The sequence below is a fragment of the Sus scrofa genome, chromosome 14 (assembly GCF_000003025.6).
Source record: "Sus scrofa isolate TJ Tabasco breed Duroc chromosome 14, Sscrofa11.1, whole genome shotgun sequence".
Classification (NCBI taxonomy): domain Eukaryota; kingdom Metazoa; phylum Chordata; class Mammalia; order Artiodactyla; family Suidae; genus Sus; species Sus scrofa.
In genome coordinates, this window is record NC_010456.5 from 32,527,579 (window position 1) to 32,540,403 (window position 12,825).

Consider the following 12,825-nt stretch of genomic DNA (forward strand, 5'->3'; position numbering starts at 1 on the left):
GAACTACTCATATTTATTCTTTTGTGAATCACTTGTTCCTGTATCCTTAGCTCATTTTTCTATCAGGTTATTTTCTTATTGATTTGTAGATGCTTTTTGTATATTAGAAATATTAACCTTTGTACTGGTAGATGTGTTTCATATCTTCTCCCCTAGTTTGCCTTTTGTTTCTTAACTTTTTTTATGGTGTCTTTTGTATATGGTACATGACAGGCATTCAAAAAATATGTGCAGAAAGTAAGAAATCTTAGAAGACCTTTGCTTTATGGCTTCTGGATTTATTGTTGTGTTTTAAAAATCCCTTCTCACCTGAAAGTTATTGTTTTTTTAAGTGCTTTTGTGATCTTAATTGTTAGAAATTTGAATCTTTGAAGAGTCTGAAATATGTGTTGATGGAAGTAATGAGGGAGGTTAGGGATTTAGCTTTGTGTTTGCCTCAAATGACTAGTTCTAGCGCCATCTAGTGGATAAGCCACCCTCACAGAGAAGGACAATACGGATTTCAGTACAATGAGAACCCGTCCTTGTCTCTGGCTGCCTTAACCTCCTTCCTTTCCTCCCTGTATCTGCCTCTGCCCTGGTCCTGTGGGGTCAGGGGAACACAGAAGGATAACGTAAAAGATTATTTAACTCATAAAAAAGGAAAAGTTTAATGATGGCAGATTTTCCCAAGATGGTGCTTAACCTCAAAAGGCATTGTCCCCCCATTTTCTGCCACCTCTTTGCCTCTGGCATTTCCTCTGCCAGGACTGCCCTTTCCCCTTGGCCACCTGTCTGAATCTTACTGCTCCTGCTAGCTAAGGATTGAAAGATGATTAAATGAAGCATCCAGCATGATGCTGGTACCCAGTGGGCAGTCAGTAAATAGCTATTCCCTTTCAGAAGGGACGACAGACTTTTCAGCTGTGGCATTTCATCAGCTCATTCTCTGAGTACCTGTTATGTGCTGCACCCTGTGGGAACTCAAGCTTGAGTTATTCCCAGTCCTCCGAGTCCAGCAGTGGCCACCTGACCCAAAGACAGGCAGCCAGAAAACCCAACAACAAAAGGGCTCCAAGGTGAGGGAGCCAGGAGGTGCCTCAGGGAGGGCAGTCTTTGAATTTGGTTTCAAACAATGACCTGTCTTCCTTGTGGGGCTATTTCTTGGGTGCTCCCTGTGTGTCAGCCACTGCGCTCAGCCCCTCATAGAAGGGAGTTCACTGATCCCCACCACCCCCTTGGAGGTAATATTGACGTCCCGCCCTGATGTGTGACTGAGGAAATGTAGGCTCAGAGAGGTCAAGCCGCTTGCCCAAGGTCACACAGCAGAGAGGTAATGGAGCCTGAATCTTGATCCCTGGCTCCAAACCCAGATGCAGGATTAATTTTAAAATTGACAGGGTTCAGACAAAACCATTAGAGATTTGACATCTGAAAAGAGTGGAAAACAGCTAAGGGTCTTTGCTGCTAGTAGGTTGAGAGGTTCTAGGCTGAGAAGATGAGCCCTTGACTGAAGTGCAGATATGTTACGCCGAAGAAGAACATTAGTCCTCACCGCCAAGTCAGCCTGCTCCTCCTGGCCCACGGCTCTGAAGGCTGGCACTTTAGTTGAGGGGAAATTGAGTCACAGAGCTCCAGATTCATGGCAGAGTGATGCTAGGAGGAGCACTAGCAGGCCTGAAGGACACTTACAAAATGCGGCCGATCCGCGTTCTACCCTCTCATATCCCATATCACACCTGACTTCTCCGATCCTCAGTCTCTCCACTTGTGAAATCTGGATAATGATCTCACCTAAGTCTGTGCCCATCGGGTGGCTTCAGTGGGAATGGAGAACACTTAGCATGGTGCCTCGCACAGAGCTGTGGCCCCGGGCAATCCATTCAGCAAACGCTGGCCTCCTGCTCTTTGCCAGGCACTCTGCTCAACACCAAGGGCACAATATTAAGCAAAGCAGATGCGGTCCCTGCCTGCCTGGAACTTTCTGTGCAGCTCAGGCTATTGAACCTTTATCTATATTATAATAGCCGTGAGCTTCAGCCCCAGTTCTGCCGCTCCCTGGCTGGGTGACCTTGAGTAACCTCTCTCAGCCTCTGCTTCCTCCTCCAGAAAAGCATACTTATCTCCTGGTACCTTGGAGAGGATTAAGCGAGGAAAAGGGTGTAAAATCCTAAGCTGGGTGTCTGGCACATAGTACATGCTCGGTAGACCAGCGGCTGCTGTTGTTGTTGTTTGTGGGGTTATTATTACATCACTACCTACTGCCAAGAAGGAAGACCCTTTCCAGCTCCTCTGTCCGTGCTTAAGCCAGGAGACCCTGAAGGAGCTGGCCCTGGTGATGGAGGGAAGAAAACAGTTGGGGGGGACACACAGCCCCCACCTGCATACAAGGGTCGGGCACTCATCTGCTATCAGAAAATTAAGATTAAAGAATCAAAGTTAGGCTCGCCACCACCGTCGGTAGCCTGAGCCTCCCACCCACGCAGGCACCCAGAGCTGGGGCCCAGATGGGAGAAGGCTTCTGTCTCAAAGATACTTTGGAGGGGTGCACGCATACTTCTGCATATATGTGTTTCTAAACAGCCTTTCGGACAGCCTTTGCAGCTCCAGCTTTCCTAAAAAAGCTCTGAGCACCGCTTTCCTTCAGATGGACACAGTGGGAGGAATGAGACAGCTTTTCCTAGATTCAACTCTCCCCCCACAACCTCACAGACTTAAAAAAGAGGAAAAAAAAAAAAAAAAAAAACCTCAACAGCATCAGCTAGTGGTAGAAGGTGGACTAGATGCTGTTCTGCCCATCTCCTACAGGGCCTTTGCAAAGCCTGCTGTGGAGTTAGAATATTATAAATCTGTTGGCAGTATTCTCTAGGGGTTTAGATCTAGTGTAACCAAAATGAATTAGTCATTTTATTAAGCAGTTTATGCATAAAGAGCAAGCTGATGGCTGTAAGACAAAGGCCCTCTGCTTCCTGACGACGTCCCCCCTCCCTGCGAGCCCATCAGGACCTGCCTCCTCGGATGGCTCGTATTTGATCTTCCGTGTCTGCCAAGGTGCTCAATTAATCCAAAGGATTTGTAGTCAAGCACTTCTGACTTGGGGTCCCCCATTCAGGGCGTTTTTTCTTCAGGTTGGATCTAAGGCCGTTTGATTCCTGCTGCCACTGCCCTTGTCTATATATCGACAGTCTGGATGTTGCAGGAGTGGAGTGGGGGAAATGAAGTCCCGTTCACGGCTCTGGCAGCCACGTGCTCCACTGAAAGGTTTCCAGTGGAAGCGCTGAGCCTGGCAGAAACCTAGGCTCCCTGGCTCCGGATCAGGAGCTACAGGGTGTGCTGTCACTTCTCCGGACACTAGGTTATGAGGCTTGTCAGACGCTGGGGCAGGACACAGGTTACCTTGGAGACTGGGGGTCAGTGGGACCCAGTGCCTCCCCAAGTGGAGTCACCTGACATAGGGAGCGGCCTCGGCCTAACCAGCACAACACAAACTTTGAACACATTGCATTCTGGGTGTCACCTTTCTAATTCCTTCTAGATAAAGTTTCGGTCAGGTGCTGAAGCATCTTAAATGCCTGTGAAACACCTGTGAATCTCGTTTTAACCAAGGAAGAGCCAGCCTCAAGATCAAGTTCTTGAGCAGGCAGTGGGGGGCTACTTAAAATTTAACAACATCAGTTTTTAAAATTTTTTCTGTGTGGGTTGTTTTTGGGTTTTTTTGTTTGTTTGTTTGTTTGTTTTTTGTCTTTCTGCCATTTCTTGGGCCTCTGTCACAGCACATGGAGGTTCCCAGGCTAGGGGTCGAATTGGAGTTGTAGCCGCAGCAACGTGGGATACAAGCCACATCTGCGACCTACACCACAGTTCACGGCAACGCTGGATCCTTAACCCACTGAGCAAGGCCAGGGATCAAACCCGCAACCTCATGGTTCCTAGTCGGATTCGTTAACCACTGCGCCACGATGGGAACTCCTCTGTGTGTTTTTGTGGTTAAAGTACCTCGTTTATGATACAGAATCCCACTATTTACAAATAGTGAAACAAATAATTCCTTTTAAATAGATGCAAGTTTAAAAAAACAGCGTTGAATTGGAGTTCCCTGGTGGCTCAGCAGTTAAGGATCTGGCATGGTCACTGCTGTGACTCTGGTTATTATAGTGGTACAGATTTGATCCCCGGCCTGGGGCCTTCCACATGCTGTGGGTACCACCAAAACAAACAAAACCATTGAATCATACAAGGACAAATGTCAAGTTGGTGATCTTTCGGGGGCAGGTGGGTACAGCAGAAGTTGTGATGTGAGTACACTGGTATCTGGCAATTGGGCCACAGTGGGTTCTAATCCACCTTCGCCTTCTTCTAGCTTGATGACCTTCAGCAAGAGGCTTCCCATAGGAATGCTTCATGTGGTTGTTTTGACGAGTAAGTGAGATATAAATACATGCAAAGTACTTGGCGTATTTCGGGGGGGGGGGCGTGAAAAAGCATCAGTTCCCTGGAATTTTTGGCTCAAGATACTGGGTTGGGGTCTCATCTCCATACCCCAGCTTCCGGGATGTGGGAGCCACATCTGCTCCAGAATGAATGCAGAGTTGGGGGAATAAAGACCAGAAATGAGTGTTTTAAGGGCCAGAGCCTGCTCTGAACCCAGTCACCACCCAGCAGCACCCAGACCAGCCTACAGAGAGGGTAGGGGAGGCTGGCACCAAGAGTACCCGGGCATCACCAGGCTTTCTGAGCCCCACTTCCTCATCTGTAAAATGAGTCAGTTGCTGTGAGGATGAAGCTAAGTTGTGTTTTTGGGACAGTAACACAGGGGTGATTGGCCAGGATGGTCTGCCACCCTTTCTTGGTCTGAGGGAGTTGTTTCTCCTGGTGCTTACAGGGTCTAGATTGTTCTCTCTCACCTCCCTTCTGGCTTCCTCATTTCCTTCAGGTCTGCTCAAATTTCATCTCCTTCACAAAGCCTTCCCCCACCAGACAGCTTCAGGTAGCACACAGCCCCGCCCCCCAGTGCACACCATAGGCCACTTTCTCCTCAGCCGCCTTACAGCCATTGGTTTATTTGTCCTCTGTCCATCTCTCCCCTCTGGAATGTCAACCCCAAGAAAGCAGGAATTTCCTCTAATTTACTGTTGTTATCTCCAAGGCCCAGAAACTCCCCCGGTACAAAGTAGATGCTCAGCAAGTATCTGGCATCTGAAGAAGTGGTACCTGACACACAGTGGGTGCTCAATTAAAATCTCTTGATGAGGCGTTCCTGCAGTGGCTCAGGGGTAATGAACCCAGCTAGTATCCATGAGGATGTGGTTCGATCCCTGGCCTTGCTCAAGCCTTGTCATTTCTCTCACTTTGTGTTTGTAAGAGCAGCCAGTGATGTTTAACTGGTACATCAACTAATACCAGTTGAGCAAAGTTAGCGGGAAGCCTTTGGATGTGCCAGCTACCCCAGCAAACATTTTACCTGTGTGTAACTTGGCAGAATCTTCCAGTCATCTGGATGCTAGTAATTTTTTTCCTCCCCTACCCGACCCCTAGCAACATAGCTCAGGCTTCTGCAGATTTCTCCCAGATGGGGTTGGGGAGGAACTTGGAAGAAATAAGTTCACCCATGTGCCTTAAAGTCTAAGAATTCCGTGGGGAGGAAATAGAGTGAAACATGCCTGGGGCAATAAGGGGTCGTGATTGCTGCACACTTTTCAGAGCAGGGACAACGCACAGCCCAGGTCCGCAGTAGCTGGAGAGGATGAACATGCAGGAGGATCAGAGCCCGGCACCTGCTGCCTCCTCTTATGAAGCAGGCTTGTCTTCCTGGACGACGGGTGAAATGGGCGCAGCAGGAGGGAAGTAGGTCAGGCTTTTTTGTTTGTTTGTTTTTTCAGGGCCGCACCCGGAGCATATGGAGGTTCCCAGAATAGGAGTTGAATCGGAGCTGTAGCCACCAGCCTACACCACAGCCACAGCAATGCCAGATCCGAGCCTGGACTGCAACCTACACCATAGCTCACAGCAACACTGGATCCTTAACCCACTGAGCAAGGCCAGGGATCGAACCTGCATCCTCATGGATGCTAGTCAGATTCCTTTCCACTGAGCCATGACGGAACTCCAGGTCAGGCTTGAGTTAAGGACTTCCTTCCTATGAGACTTGAAATCTAGCAGCTTCTTGGTCCTGCGTCTCTCACGGTTGGTACCCAGTTGGTTACCATGTATATTGGGTTGAGTTGTTTGCCCCCAAAGATATGCTGAAATTCTAAGGTCTGGTATCTGTGTATGTGATCTTATTTGAAGATATAGTCTGCAGATGTGATTAAGAGAAAGGAAGGTCCTTTATCCAGTATGACTGGTGTTGTTGTAAGAGGAGAGAGACACACAGAAAGGAGAGCCATATGATGACAGAGGCAAAGATCAAGTATTGCCACTACAAGCCAAGAAATGCCAAGGATTGCCAGCAGCACCAGGAGGAAGCATGGAATAGCTCCAGAGAGCACGGCTCTGCCAACACCTTGATTCTGAACTTCGAGCCTCCAAAGCACACAGAGTGTTAGTTTCCTGGGGCTGCCATACCAGATTCCCCTAAACTAGATGGTTTAAAACGGTGGAAATTTATTCTCTCAGTTCTGGAGGCCAGAAGCACAAAATCAAGGTGTTGGCAGGGTTGGCTCCTTCTGGAGGCGCACGGGGAGAACTGGTTCCAGTCCTCTCTCCCAGCTTCCGGCGGCGGCTGGCCGGCCTTGCCACTCCTTGGCTTGTAGACACATCATTTCATTCTCTGCCTCTGTCTTCGTAGGCCTTTCCCTGTGAAGCAGGATATACTAGTCCGCAGTATAACAAAATACTGAGTGGCATAACAGAATTTTATTTCTCAGTTCTAGAGGCTAGAAGTCCAAGATCAAGGTACCAGAAGCTCTGGTGAGAGCTCTTTTCCTTGCTTGCAGATGGCGGCCTTCTTGCTGTGACCCTGCATGGTCTTTCCTTTCTTCATGGGCAGAGAAAGAAACCTCAGGAGTCTCTTCCTCTTTTTCTAAGGACACCAGCCCTATCAAATCGGGCCCCACTCTTATGTCCTCATTTAACCTTAATTACCTCCCTAAAGCCCTGTCTCCAAATAATACAGTCACATCAGGGGTTAGGACTTTGACATATGGATTTGGAGGGACACATTTCACTCCCTTTTTTTTTTTTTTTTTTTTTTTTTGTCTTTTTGCCTTTTCTAAGGCTGCTCCCGCAGCATATGGAGGTTCCCAGGCTAGGGGTCGAATTGGAGCTGTAGCCACCAGCTTACGCCAGAGTTACAGCAATGCGGGATCTGAGCCTTATCTGCAGCCTACACCACAGCTCACAGCAACGCTGGATCTTTAACCCACTGAGCAAGGGCAGGGATCGAACCCACAACATCATGGTTCCTAGTCGGATTCGTTAACCACTGAGCCACGACGGGAACTCCCACATTTCACTCCTTAATACTAGGCTGCCTTTTCCAGCATCAGCAGGAGTGGCCCGACCCTATCACCCCTGTCATGCTGTCATTGGCTGGGAGCAGGTCTGGGCAAGCATGACCTCCAAACAAACACTGCAATTGATCTGAAGGTGCAGCACCTGGAGACTGTCACCAACTCCTCGCAGGACGTCCTGTCTTGAAGGGAGAGCTGGGTAGCCTGTCCCGTGGCTGCCACATGTCATAGGAATAAGGGCAACGCTCCCTGAGAGTCTCCCAGTCTCCAGGCACTGTCACGGACTCAGTGTGTTCATGGAACCCTGCACAGCTCTCTGTGGTTCTGCTGTTAGCTCTGTTTTACTGATGGGGAGACTGAGGCTCAGGAGACTTAAGTGACTTTCCCTGAAGGTGTTACAGCCAGGATTTGACCCTCAGCTTCCCTCTCCTTCCCCCTTTATCTGAAAGCAACTTGGGGAATTTGGAGGATTCACAACATTCAAACCTCAAGTGTCAAGTTCAGCTGTGAAGGTGTTTAATAATCACCTTCCCGGAGCATCCCAGCTCCAAGGAATAGGCTCAGGGCCAAAATCACTCACTTTGGCAGGACCCCACCCCTATCTTGTGACATCCAATGTCGATTGAGTGTATGCCAGGGATATACTTGCAACAGAAATTTAAGCATGAAGCCCAGAGAAGTGTGATGCTTTGTCCAAGGTCACACAGCAAGCCAGTGGTGAGGCCAAGAACAGAGCCTTTCATGCTTCTGGCCTAATAATCCCCCAAGACCTGCCTCAAGGAAGCTTGGCCCACTGCAAAGAGTCATCAGGCTCACCAGATTCAAATCTTACTTCTGCCACTTCTGAGCTGGGTGACCTGGGGCATATGGCATTTCCTCTCTGGGTCTTCATTACCATGTCTGGAGAATGGAAATAGCAGCAGCAACCTTATTGGGCCTCACTTTGGGGAAGTGATTTCTTTCACACACACCCCTGTGCCTCAGTTTCCCCATCTCTAAAATGGGAACACACAAACCTACCTAACAGTGTTATGGTGGAGACTGAATGAATTTTAATCCATTTAAACTGCTCTGGGAGTTCCTGTTGTGGCTCAGCAGAAACAAATCCAACTAGTAACCATAAGGTCGTGGGTTCAATCCCTGGCCCCACTCAATGCGTTAAGGAGACGGTGTTGCTGTGAGCTGTGGTGTAGGTCACATCCCACATTATTGTGGCTGTGGCGTAGGCTGGCAGCTACAGCTCTGATTCAACCCTTAGCCTGGGAACCTCCATATGCTGTGGGTGCACCCCCAACCCCCCCAAAAAAGTAAAGTGCTCTGGTTGTTAGGATTCAGCCACAGCCTAACTTTGGCTGAGTCATCTGAACACACCCCCCCTTCTTTCTCAAATTGGGGGTCCAGAAGGAAACTCAGTGTGGGGAGAAGAGGCCCAAGAGCCCATCTCAGCCCTACCACCAACTCACTGGCAGACTTGAAGGAAGTCACGGGACCCCACTTTTCTCCAACTGTGGGTGGGGGTGTTGGACAATTGACGAATTGTCACTCCTCAGTGTGACTTTCTAAGCTGGAGCCTTTGAGTTCCTGGGTGGAGTTCATAGCAGGATTGTTGGCTTCTGAGTCTTACAGGCACTGATGAGAATATAAGAGGCCATGCCCTGGAGTGTGCTGCCCCTTCTCAGGATAATAACAACAGTCAACACTGTGCAGATCTCTCTACACATTCTCTCTTCCAATCCTTGCAGCTCCATTTTACAGATGAGAAAAGGAAGGTTTAGAAAGGTTAACTAACTGGCCAAAGGTCACATGGCCAATTTGGAGTTGGAGCTGACACCAGCAATCCTTAAATCACACCACCTCTCTCAGTCATCTTTTTTAGTCCTCCCAATAATAATTTCTGAAAAGTAGAAACTACTGTATTTTCCCACTTTTTAAGTGGGGAGACTGAGGCTCAAGGGCCCAAGGGATTTGGATCAGCCCTGGACTTCAGGTTCTGAGTGCTTAACCTCTGTGTTCTACCCTGTACCAGCAACTGAAGGCAAAGAGACAGAATCTTGGAATGGCTGAACCCGTATTGAGTAGCCACCCTACCCCGCTCCTCCAGGCCTCTCCAGGGGGCCACCTGAGGTCAGCTTCCCCCGGACAGAGGGCACAAGGCAGCAAGGAGCGACCACAGGGCCTCCGAGCAGAGCAAACATCAATTCCTGATCCCGTGGAACGAGCCATCCTTTTTCACCCGAGTGTCATCTTTTGGCTCAAACAGGCTCCCGGCCAGCCGGCCCCCGAGCCACGAGCTGGATCTTTTCCACCTCCCTGGAACCAGAGCAAGTCCTCCGTGCCCGCTCAGAGCTGCACCCGCCCGTGTTTATCTAACCTCCCTGACCCCGGCAAGCGCTTGTCGCCTTTTTCTTCCTTTCTCAAAAACCAGGACACAATAGGAAGCGTTTCCTTGAACTTATTAAAAAATCCAGACTTGTAAATTAATTTGTCCGTGTTGTACAAAGGCAGTGCAGATGGACTCATTAGCATGCACACAACAAATAATTATAGATGAATTTTTAGCTGGCCTGCCTAATGCGCTTGCTGGGTTAATTATGTCAATGTATAATTACATCAGCCCGGGGAGACATAATGGCATATCCCGCTGAGCAGGCCCTGCCTAATGACGGGGCGTGGGGGGAGTGCTGACAGAGGAAAGACGGCAGCGGCGTTACCATGCACCTGCTTACCTCGACACAAACGCCCATTGTCCGAGCCTCCTGCCACTTAAACAAACAGGCAGGAGGAGAGGGATAAAATGCACAGGTGGCCTTGTTCCAGCCAGACCTGAAGGCCCCCAAGTATAGGCACTGCCCCATTTCTCCCATTGGCAGATGTTCATTAAGTTGGACTGTGGGTCAGGCTTCATTCACCCACAAGGGGTCCAGTGGGGAAATAAAAACAGATGCCGTCCCAGCCCTGCCTGGTGGAGTTTGCAGTCCATTGGGTGTTAATTAGGTGCATTTGCGAATCCATGAAAATTGGAAGTACAGTGAGTGCTGTGAGGGAAAGGTACAGGCAGCTGGGAGAGCTCATATTGAAGGAAGGCTTCCTGGAAGAAGTGGCATTTGAGTTGAATGCCGCTTCAACTCAAGAGGTTCCTGCCTATACAAAGGCTCTGAGGTGGTAAGGTGCATTTGAGGGACTGAGAGCAGAAGGCCAGTGTGCCTAGAGCTCAGAAAGGCAGGGGATAATAGCAAGGACTTCCATTTGTTCTGAGCTGACCAAGTGCAGGCACCAAGTTGAGCACTTTACATGAACCTTCATCACAGCCCCATGAGCTTGGTACTTTCATGGTGAGATACAGAGAAGTAGATCCATTTGCCTAGGTCACACAGCAATCCTGAGAAGCAAATATGGATTAGACCTGGACCAGGGATGTCTGACTCCAGTGTCCACACTAGTAGAGAGCAATGGCCAAGCAGATGCCGGTGGGAGGGCCCAGGGGGGAGAGGGCTCTGGGGCATCAGAAAGAACTGGTGGACCAAACCAGGCCCCTTGGTCTGGAGCAAAGAGGTCCTGGCTTTCCTGGGGTCCCAAGAACATTCACCTGAGGCTACTGGGATTGAAATATCCACACCACTGGGACAGGAAGTCTTCGCAGCATGAGAAAGAGACCCAAACTTGAGTCTCTCCCCCACTCCTCAACAAGTCACCTGGCTTCTCTAAGCCTCAGTTTCCTCATCTGTGAAAACAAATTGAATCCAAGCCTCCAGGGATGCTGGCTTGCATCATGGGAACCCATTCATGAGGACTGGTTTTGTAACCAAAAAAGATGAAAGATGCTGCACCAGCCTCCTACCCCAGGTGGGGAATTGGTGGGCAGGGCAGGGTGGGGGCGGGGTGCTCTTGGAAGAAGAGGTGTTGGATTCTAGATCTCAAGAAAGAGGAGGTGCTCGCTAGGTGACAGGGTGGGAAGGGGGAACAGATTTCCAGGTGAAAGGACCTGCAGTCCTCAATTTGGGATCTGTTGGGAAATTCAGAAACATCTTATATCCATGTGTGTGTCTTGCCCCCAGAAAAGCCATTAGTTAATCGACCACAAATAATGGTGTGTTGGGCCAGAACTACTGCGAAGCACCCCAAGGGTTGTATGTACAAGGATGCTCTTAGGGAACCTCCGGTAAAAGAACATAGGGAGGGAGCTAGGAGAGGTGGGGAACTGGGTGGAAGCATACCGACTATATTACAGCCTAAGGAAGCACTGGGTAAGGCCGTGGGCCAGTCCTCAGCCCTAAGAGCAGTCCTGTGTCCCCAAGGAGCAGGTCTGCCTCCATCCCCGCTGCCTTCAGGCCTTGTCTGGGAGGTCCCATGGGAAGGCTGCGCTTACACTGACGGATTTCAGAGTGCACCTGCTGGGGTCCTTGCTAAGTGACGCTCCTTGTGGTTGGAGGTGGCAAGACACAGTCTCATGGCACCACAAATGGCACCTTGAGTCAGGAAAATGAAGTTATTGTGACAGTTATACTTATTGTTATTTTCAGCTGGGCAGGACGTCCACACCCATGGAAACAGCACATGATCTCCAGAGCAATTGCCTGGAGATCTCCCTTATAAAACAGAACGTCCACGTCGCTCCTCTAAGCCACGAGAGCAATGCCAGATGTCTCCTGTGGATGGTTCCTCCCACCTTAGCTCCCTGGCCCTGCAGCCTCAGGTCCCCAGGTTCCAACCACCCCTGTCCTCCTCTCTCTGTGCAGACCCCGTGCCTGTGTTTGAAGTGGCACGCAGCCCAGACGAAAGACTGCAGCCCCCCAGCTTCGACCCCAGTGGGCAGCTGCGACGAGACCTCCACACTTCGTGGAAGAGACATCCCGAGCTCCTCAGCCCCAAAGGTACTGATAAGTCTTTCACAGGATGCCCATAATAAACAAATGGGCTATGGATACTTGGCAGTCAGAATCGGCCACCCTTGAGGGGGAAAGGGGGCAGGTAACAACTTTATCCTTTTAGATGTGGGATGGGTTAAGGTACACTTTTGCTGAAACAGACCAACCCCAAATCTCAGAGGCTTAATAAATTTGAAAGGAGGGGAAGTTACATGGAATGCTCCATGCAGTCATTCAGGGACTCAGGCTGTGGTGGTCCTGCCATCGTCAACACTCAACATCCAGAGTCATAGTGAATGTTGACCATTAGCCAACAGGCAGAGAAAGAATTATACTGAGGTCTGTGGGGTCCAGGCCTGGAGGTGGCACACATCATTTCAGCTACATCCCATTGGCCAAAGCCTGTGGCCACACGCTACCCCAAAGGAGACTAGGAAATGTAGTCTGGCTCTGTGCTCAGGAGAAGAGGGAAACCTGAGGTAGTGAACTCAGCACTGCCTGAGCCCCAAATGAGACAAGTTAAGAAAGAA

At 49.6% G+C, this 12,825-nt stretch overlaps 1 protein-coding gene across 1 annotated transcript in view; it reads left to right on the forward strand.

The window, feature by feature from the left end:
• Window positions 1–12,825, forward strand: part of CUX2 (cut like homeobox 2) — a 275,414-nt gene that overhangs the window by 215,798 nt on the left and 46,791 nt on the right. The window contains exon 5 of the mRNA XM_021073976.1: window positions 12,167–12,301. Within this exon, the coding sequence (XP_020929635.1) occupies window positions 12,167–12,301 (135 nt within the window). The remainder of the gene's footprint in view (window positions 1–12,166; window positions 12,302–12,825) is intronic.